This window comes from Rhinichthys klamathensis, unplaced genomic scaffold, assembly GCF_029890125.1.
Source record: "Rhinichthys klamathensis goyatoka isolate OS25496 unplaced genomic scaffold, OSU_Roscu_1.1 h1tg000074l_1, whole genome shotgun sequence".
In the NCBI taxonomy this organism is placed as follows: Eukaryota; Metazoa; Chordata; class Actinopteri; order Cypriniformes; family Leuciscidae; genus Rhinichthys; species Rhinichthys klamathensis.
In genome coordinates, this window is record NW_026606617.1 from 354,196 (window position 1) to 368,216 (window position 14,021).

A 14,021-nucleotide genomic window follows, 5' to 3' on the forward strand; every position below is an offset into this window, starting at 1 on the left:
TTATTTTATTTTTTACAGATTTTTTTTTATCTTACGTTGTGGTTCAGGGCTTCCGTAGTATATAGTCTAAAGTATGAAAGAAATGTATGTACTGTTTTAGAATAACTGTTTTAGAATTAACTTAATGTAATTTCTACATTAAACACAACAATACGCCATCGCATTCGCGACTCTCCTATGATTAAAGGCGGCACTTCCGGTTTACTTCCCACCGGAGCCTCGCTTTCGATTTCAAAATAACGGCTGAGTGAAATCAGCGTACTCAGACGATTTGAGACGCAGCTCTAGTATCGGCAACCTTACATGTTTCTCGCTATATCGCCATCTACAGGCGGGATGTATTCTCCCAAACAGACAAATAGACCAGAAAATCTTATACAATACCGATTGTTTCAAAGCAGCTCTTAAGAAGACAATACTGTCATTATTCAGCTCAATGTAAATTCAGTTCAGTTCAATAACTGTTGATTTTGCAAAAATGGTTACAATATCCAGTTGATCCGATCGTCGCGAATAAATCGATACTATTACTGAATATATTCCTTTTCTGTTAAACCCTTAAGCCATACGCACACATTTTTAGTTTAGAGTTTCTCTTGTATTTCAGTTTGTGAAAATGTATTTCATTTTTCTTTTGGTTTTCCCTGCTTCTCCCATTCCCTCTGGTCTTCTGCTCATGTATGTAGTGTTTGGGCCCCTGGCTTTATCTCCGGGCCCCGTCTCTGCTGGCCACGCTCCAGGTAAAGCTCGAGATGGAGTGGGAAGCGGCTATCAGGGGGCCAGTTAGGGAAGAGAGAAAACCATCATGGGGGTTTGAGGTCTGGGACAAGACCAGAGAGAACGAGGGCTCAGAAACGAGAAAGAAATGAAACCAAAGAAGGAGGGAGGAGGGATAAGAAAGTCATTGGTGGATGAAGCCAGAGAACACAAACCGTCTCATCGCCTAGATGGTCCAAACTTGTTGACAAGACATATGTTAGGGGTTGAGGGGTTAATTCGTTCCCATGTATACGCAGTATGGTGTGTAGTGTAAGGTTTTAAAAGCATTATGTACTCGTAAAATGTACCAGGAAACAAAAGCCTGAGCTGTTTGTCATAATGTAATTACTCTTCCTACAGTTGCAGGTATTTGTCAGTCTAAAGGCCTGTTGAACTCTTAACAACTCAAAAAAGAGAATAGCATTTGATGGTTTGTCATTTGCTGTTAGCAATACATGGATGAAACCAGTTTAAATTGATTAAACTGAGAACATTGTTTCCTGGAGGGAGATTCATGGAAAACAGCTGCTTGTAGAAAGTAAATGGGATCATGTAGCATCCAATGAAACCCTGAGGCCTACTCTTTTTATTTTGATGAAGTGTTGATCTGGCCCCATGATGGATTTGAAAACCTCAAACAGAGTGGCTATTTGACAGGAAAAGAGCTTAACCTTGTGGTATACGCATGTATATCTTTTTGAGTTGTGCATTTTAAGCCAGGCTAGATTTAGCTGACCATATGTGAAACATATTAACTACTTCTTTCATTCCCCAGGACAGGAACCCCTCCTTTCTCTGGGGGTTTTCAGGTTTTTTGCTCATTTGGTTTTACTCAGGTTTTGTTTTAAAGATAATCTTGGTCATGTAAGCCAGTGACAACACACTCGAGGTTTTCGACAAAGTTCAGCATGTTTCCGTAGCGTATCTACTAAACAACTTGCAAGTTAAAGTTGGATAGATTTTGACAGATGAATATTGAAAGAAAAGGGGATGTTTACACACTTTTTTCAACTAAAAACTGAAAACTGTTTTCGAAAGTTGCAAGTTTTTGAAAACGATACCGTTATCGCCTCCATGTAAACACCAACAACACGGATTTGTGAAAATGGTGACACGTATAATGTGTTACAAAGTGACGTCGCCAACTACTGGCCTGGCATGAACTATACAGAATCTTTAGTTGTTTTCGCAGATCCGTGTGAACGGGGATCCTTATTATAAGGTTGTCTGTATAACTTTTCAAAAACACTTTTTTTTTTTTCATTGTTGTGTAAACGTACCCTTAGTTACTTACTGATTTACTTAATATTAATCTGTTCTTTGGTTACTCTATCCCAAGTGTATGATTAGGCGAATTTAATCTCTTTATTTTAAATAGCTTTTAACTCCCTACACAGCATATTAAAATTGTAACAAAAACAGTACAGAAGATCTAGAACTTCAGCATCCTTGATAACAAAATAAGGAAATATGCATACATAAATATAAATACTAAAGATTTTTATTTATAAATCATATGCCACTATTTATAAAAAAATATTAATAATACAATAAATTATTAAATACCCCAGAAGTCACTGGCATCTTTCTCTTTTTTTATCCACTTGACTAGCAGAGTATTTATTTTGTTTGTTTGTTAAATAAGAGGCAATCTGGCACTTCAATCTATCGCTTCATTCCATCGCGGAGACTCTATTCGTTCCGGTGAAATCACAAAACACAATGCACACAAACGTGTCCCCGCTCTTGACATAAAATCACTGATGAACGTCTTTGGACAAAAATTCTACCACCAGACCATTAGGACATAACAAACATTAATACGGACAAATGTTTATTCTTTGATGTGAAGGATATTGGGATTAGCAGTAAATTATAGTATAGTAGAATTAAAGGATGAAACTATCACATTAAAGTTGCAGTATGTCATTTCTCAAAACCGTTGTTGAATACTTGAAATTTTAAATCAACCCAAAACAAACCCTTCATTGCTCCGCCCCCAAAATGCACAAACATGCAATGCAATAGTGGATGTCTCTCTCAAAAGCAAAGCAAGATAATGCTTAGCGAAAAATAGAGCGAAGATGAGGAGGAATGACAAGGAAGAACAAAAAATGAACATACAGTACATAAGAGTAAATTGGTTTTGAGAGTCATTAGCCGCGTTTCCATTACCCTTCAAATTGCGCAAATTGAAATTGCGAATTGAAAATACGCTCAATGGAAACACGTCCATTTCGCAAAAACTCCCGTTTATCGCAAAAAAGTTTTTACGCTCGCATGAGGTGGTTTTTCAGGCAATTCGAAAAAGGAATATTTCGCAAAACTGCAATGGAAACGGGTTTTGCGCATTTACAGTCACCTGACTTAGAAGACGCGGTGTGTTTGGGGTCCGTGTCCGCAAATAATAATAATTATAATTATCATCATTATTATAACATTTATCAGGCAACATATGTAGAAGACGCTTTTATCCAAAAAAGAAACCAAGCAATTCGTCACATCTCATTCATAATACAGGGTGGACAATAATAATAGGGCTAAGATTATCACAAATAAACAAGATTTTGACGCATATCCAAGTGTTTGTGCGAAGTGTGAAGCGCGCACTGCATGGCAGGGAGGCACAGGCGCGAACACTTGCATTTTCCTATCAACAGTGGAAACAACGTAAAATACTCTATTATTTCTGGCCATACATTATTCGCAACTACTTTTATTTGCGTAAACTCACAATAACAAGAAAACGTTGTGCTTTTGTAAAATAAAATAAAACAATCAGGCGCGCTTTCATGGTCTCCGTGAACTGGAGCTCGAGAACTGAAACAAAATATCGCCTGGCTAAAGCTCGAAATGTCCACTTTAAAACGAACAAATTCGAATCTAAAGCTAATACCTTCTGATTACGTAATCCATATGAAAGGTGCATTTCTCGGGTTGGAGATGGAGATATGTTTTTTAGCCGACACTGATTTAGGAAAACAATAGTTTATTACTAAACAATTAAAATGCCTCGTTATTTTTTCAGACACATTTACCATAGCCTATAGGCTAACTCTTTTCCAGCACTGCGGGAAAAATGTAGTTTCTAGGTTCTAATTTGGCCTTTGAAAACCAGTAAAATCTACATTTTTTTCCATATTAATTTGTGAATATTTTAAATGTTTAATAAAGGGGCAAAAAGTCATAAACTAATATCTGATAATTCGTCGATATATATATATATATATATATTTATTTTTTTGCGCAGCATTTGGTGTAGCCTACAGTTCAAATTAAAATTTTGGTGTTCAATTTTGCGTTTTAAAAATACAACAACCGTTCATTTTTTTGTTTTGCAATTACGGGTTAAATAAGGGAAAACGAATGGACACAAAAGTAGCCTACACTGACCGTTTGGACGTACGAGACAGAGTTCTTTATTAAATTCATAAAAGAAACAATAATTACAGGAATAGCCTATACTGGACTATAAACCTCAAAGAAATGCCACAATCAAGACCTCGGAGCAAAAACAAGGGAGAAACACCCAGGAACTTCGTGTCATTCCCTGCCATTAATGCTTGGATAACACACCACGTCTCCTTCCATTAATAATAATAATGTCTAGTGCGGTGGCTCTGATATAGCTAGGCTATCTATAAACCTACCAACGTCCGTTGCCATGATTTTTGGAATGACTTATCGCGAGAGGAAAAAAAGACACTTTAGTCGCATAACATCAGTTAATGGAAACGCCGTCATTTCGCAATAGTTTTTTATCGACATTTAGAAAATATCGAAAAAGTTTTGCACAAATCTGTAATGGAAACACGCCTATTGTTTGTCTGGAGCTGGTGGCCTACTGCTGTTGGCGACTAAAAACAATGTTACTCGCGTATGGAGCAGAAACAACGCAACTTTAGCCTGTTTCCAGGCCTTCTCGCTTAGGTTTGTCCAGCGCTGGAAAGCTTTTCTAATATTAACGCGGGTCCTAAAGCTCTTGCCTGATCGTAACCCTTCTTTATCCAGTGATATTCCTCTGAACTTTTCTCTTTTGTAATGTCTCTCAGCCATCTCTCTTTCTACAGTCTTTCTTCAAATCTCACTCTCTCTCCTCCCCCATCATGAGTGAACACGCCCCCCACTGCTGATTGGCTACAAGTGTGTTGTGCTGCTTTATCCGACCCATTTTCAACAGCGTTTCTCAGAAATAGCTTACTGCACCTTTAAACATGAGTTCTATGTCGTGTAACGGACAGAGGGGGACTTGAACTAACTCAAGCTTAATAATGAGACTAAAGCCTTCTGTCGAGCTGCTTGTAGCTGAATTGAACTTGTTTCATAATTGTTGAATTTTACTACCCTGGGTTTCCCCATGCTGCCTTGCCGCAGCGTGATTTTATTCACGCTGCTAGGCAGTCTGGATACCATGGACCAGATTTTCGCCTCATCTAGGGAACCAATCACAGAACGGGGAGGCAGCAGCAAGACGATGACGACGTCTATGCGACACACCGAAGCAGTTTGTTTATACCTATGGATCAAACATGGCAGCAGACGCGAAGTTACCTTTCCATGCAGCCTTACGGCCGTCCGTTTCTAGCCGCAAGCGTGAGCGGCACTTGAGCAGCGCGTCAGCGTAACTACACCGTTTACTGCAGCTGCGCGAGAGTATTCACACTGGAAGCGTTTGTACTGTGTCACAGCAGCGGCTCCAAAGCTACATATATAAGCGAGTAATTCTTTACAAAGACAACTATACATTTGCTTTTAGAAGTTGGTCATTTATAACATTGATAGTCTTGAAAGTTTGTTATGAGGAGGTGTACAACATTCGCATATAAATGTTAAACAACAAAACAACCCAGAAAATGGCTCCAATCTATTAGTTTCAGTCATTCGATATGTTTACAAGACTGCAACTCCGCGGATAAAAAACAAAACACACAAATAAACCACACACTCGGGTTTGATTTGGGTTGTGCTAGCTAACTTATGTAGCTGTCTGTGTGTTACATAAACTAAAAGAACGTTTATATATAATATTTTCTGGCTAGTTTACTTTAGTTTTTTTTTATATATAATACACAACTTTCACCCAAACTGAATAATTAAAAACAAGTTTTTACCGGGTAGCCTAAATCTTCTATAAATCTTTATTTTCTTTTATTTGCCAACTCAAGTTCTTGTTAAAACTCACTAAACAAGCTTATTCTGTGCATTTTGGGCACTTTTTGTGTGAAATCTTATTTATTTTTGTCCATCAAAAGTGTGCTTTCACTTTAATTGAGTGTGAGCAGTGCAGCAAAAACAGATTCGACGCCGAAACCCCCGCTTCACCGCTGCTCACGCGCCGCTCCTGCTCGACGCTCCCGGTGTGAATGCACTCATTGATTAACATGCACGCCGAAAAAAATACGCGTCGCTCACGCATGCGGTGTGAAACGGCCGTTAGATACACGCCATCGTGTACAAATAAATCTCTGACCCATCGTCTTCTTCCTTGTCTAATTTCTGTCGCTCTACATACGTCATCTGGTATAATTGAAACGATTGGCTATGAGCTACGTACAGGCGCATTTGATAGACATTCGTAGCACCCAATAAACGGCTCTGGGCATTCGTAAACCACGCCTCAAATACGAGAAAATGAACATGTGGTCTAGCCAGGCTAGAATTTTACAGTTATTGGAAAAAAAGTGCACTAACACTAAACTGACTTGAGCTGAATAATGAGGCTGCTTTGAAATAATCTGTGTTGTATAAAACGCTATGGAATTAAAGGTGACTTGACTTGACTAATAAACCAAACCCAGTTACTTCCCACTTCATCTTTTTTTTCTTGTTAATGTTTTTCCCTCACAGAACCTGAGTGGCGGCCGTCACGCACCCCGATACTCCTACGATCCATCCATCTTCGCCTTCCGGCCTCTGAGCAGCGCTCCTCCCTGCAGTCCCCTGATCCCCGCTGAGGAACCTCCGTGTGCATGACTGGACCTTTGCAGAGACGAAACATCACTTGTGGACCAAAAATTCCCAACATAAAGACAATGTATGTTTGCATTGTTCACACTAATATCCTGCAAAATAAGAGGCAAAGGCCCCGCGATAAGGCCTGTGGACAAAACAGGAAATGTGATCAGGGCCAGAATGTATGAGAGGAATGAGGAGACGCAACCTTTCGCCTTTAGCCGTCTCATCCTCTCCATCTCTCAGGAAAACCCAATTAGAACTTATTTTAATGACAAGGCCATGACCACTGCGCTATCTATAATGCCACAACCAAGTGGTTTGGTTTCTGTGATGGGTTCTGTGCAGAGATTGGTCAACGGTTTGTTGATAACGTCTGACGATTGGGCCACATGGTTGTGTTGAGACCACTGGGTTGAAGGTAACATGCAAGACAATTTCGGTTTAAGGCAGTTTGGTTGTTTAGACAGGGAAATGTAATGAGAGACAATCAGTTTGATGCCAGAATGGGCCTTAATTAATAAAACCGGTTTGTAATAAAATGAAGCTTTTCGCTCTATAACCAGGGTAAACCGGAAAACTAACAATCAGATATAATGATAGCACAGGCTAGACATTCCAAGCCATTGTTCAGCTTCAATGTGTCAGTAATCACATTACTGATTATCTGATGTGTATTCCAAAGTAATTACATCTTAAGTGAAGAACGGGAGGGGGTGGGGGGGAAACAACACAACGCTATACTAGAGTCTTTCAACATCATATATTAAACATGCGCCTTACTATGTAGCATACTCAGTACTATGTACCTAAATACAATGACTTTTACCATCAATATCTAGTTTATGAATGTTTTGACACTGTTTGAACACACACCAGGGATTAAATCATAGCCCTTATCACACAGTTGTTGTTCAGAATAAAATATTAGCATACTGCAAAATACACACTGTATACTGTTTACTATTTAAAAAAAATAGGATACAGAATGTGAAACAGGATACATTATATTTGCAATAAATGTTTCAAAAGGTATGTTGTTTATTTTGGAATGTTTGTTCGCATTAATTAATTTAAAAAACAAAACAAAATGTCTTCTAGTTCATTTATGAAACTTGAAATGAAAGGTCAAGTTGAACAGTGTACTGTGGGATATACAGTAGTATTCTCCAGAAATACAACATACTGTAGAAATAGTAACACGAGTATGCTAGTTTGCTATTCCGAACATAGCCTATGTGTTATTCTTCTGACGTGTAGAACATTACAGGACTCATTTTAAATATGGACAACACCAATCCTATCCATGCAGTATATTTCAGAAACAATCCTTCTGAGGATTTTGACGGTGGATGTAATGTACTTAGCGGCATACTTTAATACTTTTTCCTGAATGTAAACTGCAGTTGTAACCCGTGTAAGGGTCAATAAGCTAGGCCAACCGGCGGGTGATCAATAAGGACAATTATTCATAGTTGTTGCAAAAGTTTCACCTAGGTGTTATGTGTATCTATCTGAAACAAATACAATATTTTTTAAATTACAGCTATATGGACATATAGTACAGTACATGCTTGCAACGTGACAAGTTGTCCTTTTCTGTCTCTATGCCTCAAATGAGGCGAATAAACGTTTCTTCCCAGTTTGTGTCTTGTTAATTCACTTCAAATGCTTTTTCTTATTGCAAAGTATGTTTGGTGAAGCTCTTACAGGCATGTGTAGAACAGATGTTGTCACTTTTTGGGGTAATTACCCCAACCTGTGCCCCCAGTGTTCCCTAGAGGAGTTGAGACAGTTGTTGACATATCCTTAGGAGCTTCTTGAGATTCTAGAATACCAGAACACAGGCCTTTTGTCAGCCAAACGATGTCAAATATTTACTTGAAGTACCCCCTGCTTTTACATGGTAAAAAAAAAAAAAAAAAAAATCCAGCTATTTCAACTAAGATCTGTTGCAGCTGCCTTAAATTTTTATTACATTTCTTAAATGTAAATTATATTAAACTGACTTCGCAGCCTATGATTTGAGAATCGCACTGATCTATACTGCGATTTCAGATTTATTTTGATTAATTTTGCAGCCTTTTTTAAAAATAAATTTGTTACTTTTGATTTAAAGGTACACTAACTTTTTTGTACAAAATGAACTAAATAATGATTCAATACATCATCATTTGTGTTTTTGTCTTACCCTGATTCACTATGGGAGAGTGTTTATATTTAAGATCTGTCAGGATGGTTTTTGCAGGAAATTGCGTACATGCATCACTCTACCTTGTGTGTCATGTCATATCCGTAAATAGAGAAAATTTTGTTAAAAGGTTAGTTATAGAGATGCACCGATTCCAATTTTCTAGGCCGAATCCGATTTCCATTGAGTTTGACCTGCCGATACCGATTTTAGCCGATTCCGATTTTATTTTTTCTAACCACTTTTTTATTTTCAATAACACAAATATTTATTTTCTATATATTTTTTTATTAATAAAACACCATATACTTTTACCCAAACTGAATAATAAAAACAAGTTTAAATGGGTACATTTTCTATAAATATTTTCTATAAAGAGTCTTCATTTTAATTTCTGACATAGCCTAATCCAGTTCTTGTTAAAACACACTAGACATGCACATTCTGTGCACTTTTTGTGTGAAATCATATTTATTTTGTCCATCAAAAGTGTGCGTTCACTTTAATTGAGCGTGAGCAGCGCAGCAAAAATAGACTCGGGTGCCGAACCCGCTTCACCGCTGCTCACGCGCCGCTCCTGCTCCCGGTGTGAATGCACTCGTTGATTAACACGCACGCCGAAATTAATGCGCGCCGCTCACGCTTGCGGTGTGAAACGGCCGTAATTCACAAGGTTTCCTACATGTGCACGTGTGATGCTGATGTTGCGCATGTTAATCATGCGGCGCCCGAGTGTATTTTGACCGGCATAAAATTGGCATATGTCAGACTGACCGGCCGGTCGCGGGTCATGGCTGATCACGTGAAAATCGGCCAATTCCGGTCACCAGCCGATCAATCGGTGCATCTCTAGTTAGTTGTGAAGAAAGTTTGACATGGATCAGCTAAATCACGAACCTCCGGGGAATCGCACGTTTAAAACAAGCCGCCGAACAGAGGAGAGTCTCCTGGCGAAAACAGAGCGTGACCGATATCATAATAAAACAAGAATCAACATTTGATTGGCTTTTCAGAGATGGCGAGAACTGAGGGATTTAATTGTCATAAATTAAAAAATATCAGTGTTTTCAATTTGTCAAAACAACAGCATAAAGCATTGCACTTGCATGCTCAGATGACATCATTTTTCTATTTCCATCTGCTGTGACCGAAATCGTCCCCCAGATAGCACAAGTCTATTTGATGTGATGTTTACATCTGGAAGACGTATTTTTAAGAGTGTTTGCTCATCTGCAATACGTCTATAGGACGTTTCCTGTCAGATATCAAATAGACGTTTAGATGATGTCAGTTTAACATGCATTCTAAATCATTACATCTTAAAGACATCTTCTAAACGTCTAGTTGACATCTGACAGGAAACGTCCTATAGACGTATTGCAGATGAGCAAACACTCTTAAAAATACGTCTTCCAGATGTAAACATCACATGAAATAGACTTGTGCTATCCCTTAAATAGGGCCCTATTTGATGGGACAGCCATTTGTAGTGGCGTCCGAAACCATAGTGGACGTTATCGACGAGTTCACTCCTTCAAGTGGACTATATTAGTGGAGTAATGTAGGAAATAGTGAATGAGGTCATAGGGGGCGATTTCAAACAAAGCTCACGTGTTCACAAGTGCTGCGAACCATATTCACACACAGCCGAAGCTCTACGGCAAGGTGTTTGTGTCATTTTTTGCTGTGTTTGCATGTGTGTGTTGCGATAAGCAAGTCTGTCAACATTGCAGGTTCCTTATCCACCATAAAGAAGCATTCTCATTTCAGCGTGGGCTGATTCCACAGGCCTATCCGTGCTAGATCCCAAACAGAGCAATAAGTTGAGTGTGTGTGTGTGTACCATAGACTGTAAAAAAAGGTGTGTACAGGGAACCAGAGAGTGACGTCAGTGCTCGGCTACGACGAGGGGCTGAAGGAAGTGAGCCAGGAATCGAGACATCAAGATGGGTGTGTGCGGCCTGATCAGAAGATACTCTACAATAATACGGCTCAATCTGATGCCTATCAAACGCAGTTTCCTGTAGGATACGCAGAATGTACACACTCCGTTTAGAGTTAGGAATGCATTCAGTTGATTAGCAATTTGTGAAACCTAGCTTGTGCAAAGTGATCTAAAGCAGTTGTGTTGCAAAAAGGAGTCAAAATGAAATAGTGTATGGCACTATCATGACTTGAAGGTAGGAATTGCACAGGGATAAACATTAAAAGACAGTTTTACAAGTATAGCTACAACCTTTAAACCTCTTTAAATATAGTGTGATAAAATGCTTTATAACTTTGTCTGCCCATACAGCGATATATGTTGTAAGCAGCACGGCCTAAGGAAATGTTTCGTTTTGTATTTCATATTTTATTTGTGTGCACACAATGCAATCTTTGAACTCATGTCAGGACCACGCTGGTTTAACCTGGTACATTTTCTCCACAAGCTTATGTGACGTGACTCTCCACAAAGCACTGCTAACATGGTGCCACTCCACCTACACGAATTACAGTGATAACTGGAAGTTCATCTGGTTGTAATTTGTTTAATATCTCAAATCACACATTTTTGTACAGAAGATTTATTATAAGTGCTTTAACAAATATTGCATTTCTTCTCAACACCCTCCAGAATGTCGAGTCGAAAGTTATTTATTTTATTTTATCGGAGTGTCTATTTCAAGTGCAAATAACCTGCGGATGCTATTTTCATTAAATCCGCCCAGCATTGTCTGATCGAGCCAGATAAAGTTATGAAAGAACTGTGCTGTGGTGTGTGGAGTCAGGCGCTTTGCTTTTGATGCGACTGACCCGAGGTTGAATCTACCTTTTTCCAAACTTGTTCTTTTCCCATCGCATATCAGCTAGGAGAAAATATACAAAAAGTGGAAATAAATAGCCTAACATGTATTTTGCATTGGGACTTAAACACTAAAGTGTTTAAAGTGTAGGGTTAAGACAAATAACTTATTTGTTAAGACAAATATGTTCCCAATAAAACAGCATCCGTTAAAGATTTTAATAAATATATATTCAGTCTGTAACAGAAGTAATAGATCATATAGGCCTACTGAATATATTACTACATACTGTTTTATAATAATATTACACTACACAGAGGTGCAAACAGTATCTGTCAATATTTGTACTACATATATAGCATCTACTATTTAAAATACTGCCATTTTCACTTAGTGTAAATAGCGGTAACAAAAACTAAATAGCGATGGATTCTATTTGCACTTAGTGCAAATAGCCACTGTCTATTTTATTTTGGTAAGCATAACTTTTATTGAACCTTTAACATTACTTAAAAAGATTATCAATAATATTTTAAAAATGTGAACAGAAACAGTTCATCAGTATTTTGGGGGGTTTGGTGCTTGATCATTTTCCAGTGAGTGTAACCAGAGACATGCCTGAACATGCCTTGAACAGATTAACCCTGTAAAGCCTGGCATATGAAAAAATAAACAGAAACAGTTTAGTGAACTCTTCAATGATCTAAAAAAAAAATGTTGAGTATCATATTTGCTACATTAGGCTTTTGGCTTATATATGATATAAGAATGAGAATATGGAGCTCACACTCGAAGAGAGAAAAAAACAACAACATTTTATTCGAGGCCCAAACTGAGCCAAAACATGCAATTTGGTGTAGTTGCTGAAAATGATATGGCCAAAAAGTAAGATGAAATTCTGATATCATGTGATGTAAATCAATGAGATCTTATAAAATGCACAAATAAACAAAAGATGCATCAACTTTGATACTCACATTTGATTTTTCTAAAAACATTTGTATGGATAATCAAGCAAACCTAAGTTGCTTCTGTCCAGTAAGTGTTCATCTTGAAATATTACTAACAATCAGGGATTGACAATAAATGCGGATGGATTTCAGCAGTGGCGTGTAACCAAGTCACTCCTACTACTAGCCACTTTGGCGAGTTAGAATTTAAAATGCATTTCTCAATTGTAGTTCTTTAAAAAGGCATCTAAAATAATAAACTAAGTGCAATTTACTGTTGTCAAAAATATTGATTTATGCGATACATATTGACACTGAAATATCTGAAACGCTTCTAATACTCATTTTCTGCAGATTAGATATACGACACCAGCAGCGCTTTTTCACTCTCTCATCTCTCCGACAATTTTACTCATTCTCACAGATTATGCTCAAACACCCAAAGTGCACGCACATAAAGCCACCTCTCAGTGTTAAATTGAGTTTATTTCATTGATTAGTACGCTTAAACAGTCAAATACACACAAAATAACGTCAAAATGCCAGTCTTGGTGAGTATTCATGTAAACACAGTCGGTTATGTTTTAAGAGAATGTAAACGTTGAGAATAAAATTGGTATAATGGATCAGTGTCAGACTGTTTTAAAGTGACAGCAGCCTAATACGCCTGCTGCCAAATTATAAGATATTATTAAAAATACCTATATGGCAGTCTTTCCCAATGGTATTGATGTCAAATTTGTGGCCAGTGAAAATGCTGAGTGGCTAGTAACTTTGGAAAACCACTCGCCACAGTGGCTGCGGAGCAAAAGAGTTAATGTCAAGCCCTGAATACCACGTGTTTCGAATCATACTAAAAGGCCTTTTACTTGCTAAAAATGTATAAACTATCAATCAGATTCCAGAAGGCATGTAGCAGATTGTGTAAAAGTTGATCATGATGATCATTTACTTGATTACAACTTTATGACCCAAACATTCAACACAAGCCCCCATGTTGGCGAGACACAGGAAAAATTGTTTATTTTACAAAATATACGTAACAAAATACACATATTGTATGCGACTAACCATGCTTTTCAAACAATGGAGAACTCAAGAGCATTAAAAGAGTTGGATAAACCGAGGGAGAGACCAGCACGTAGTAGCGAACGTGGGGGGCCTAATCCTTCCTTGGACACGCCAACACATCACCAACACTGAGTCACTCTTCATTAATATCAAGAGAAGCGAATACACACACACAAATCACACACACAGACTGATTCATTAACAGCTTGCTCCCAATCCTAGAATGCCAAGCAAGTGTCCAGATGGCTGGTAAAGCCGGCTCTCTCTCAACAGAACCGCATCCAACAGGAGCGCTCGCTCGCCATACGGAGC

At 38.2% G+C, this 14,021-nt stretch overlaps 1 protein-coding gene across 1 annotated transcript in view; it reads left to right on the forward strand.

Moving 5' to 3' along the window:
• Nucleotides 1-6,801, forward strand: part of si:dkey-16j16.4 (uncharacterized) — a 41,322-nt gene extending 34,521 nt beyond the window's left edge. The window contains exon 5 of the mRNA XM_056250752.1: nt 6,607-6,801. Within this exon, the coding sequence (XP_056106727.1) occupies nt 6,607-6,732 (126 nt within the window). The 3' untranslated portion in view covers nt 6,733-6,801. The remainder of the gene's footprint in view (nt 1-6,606) is intronic.
• The last annotated feature ends 7,220 nt before the right edge of the window (nt 6,802-14,021 follow it).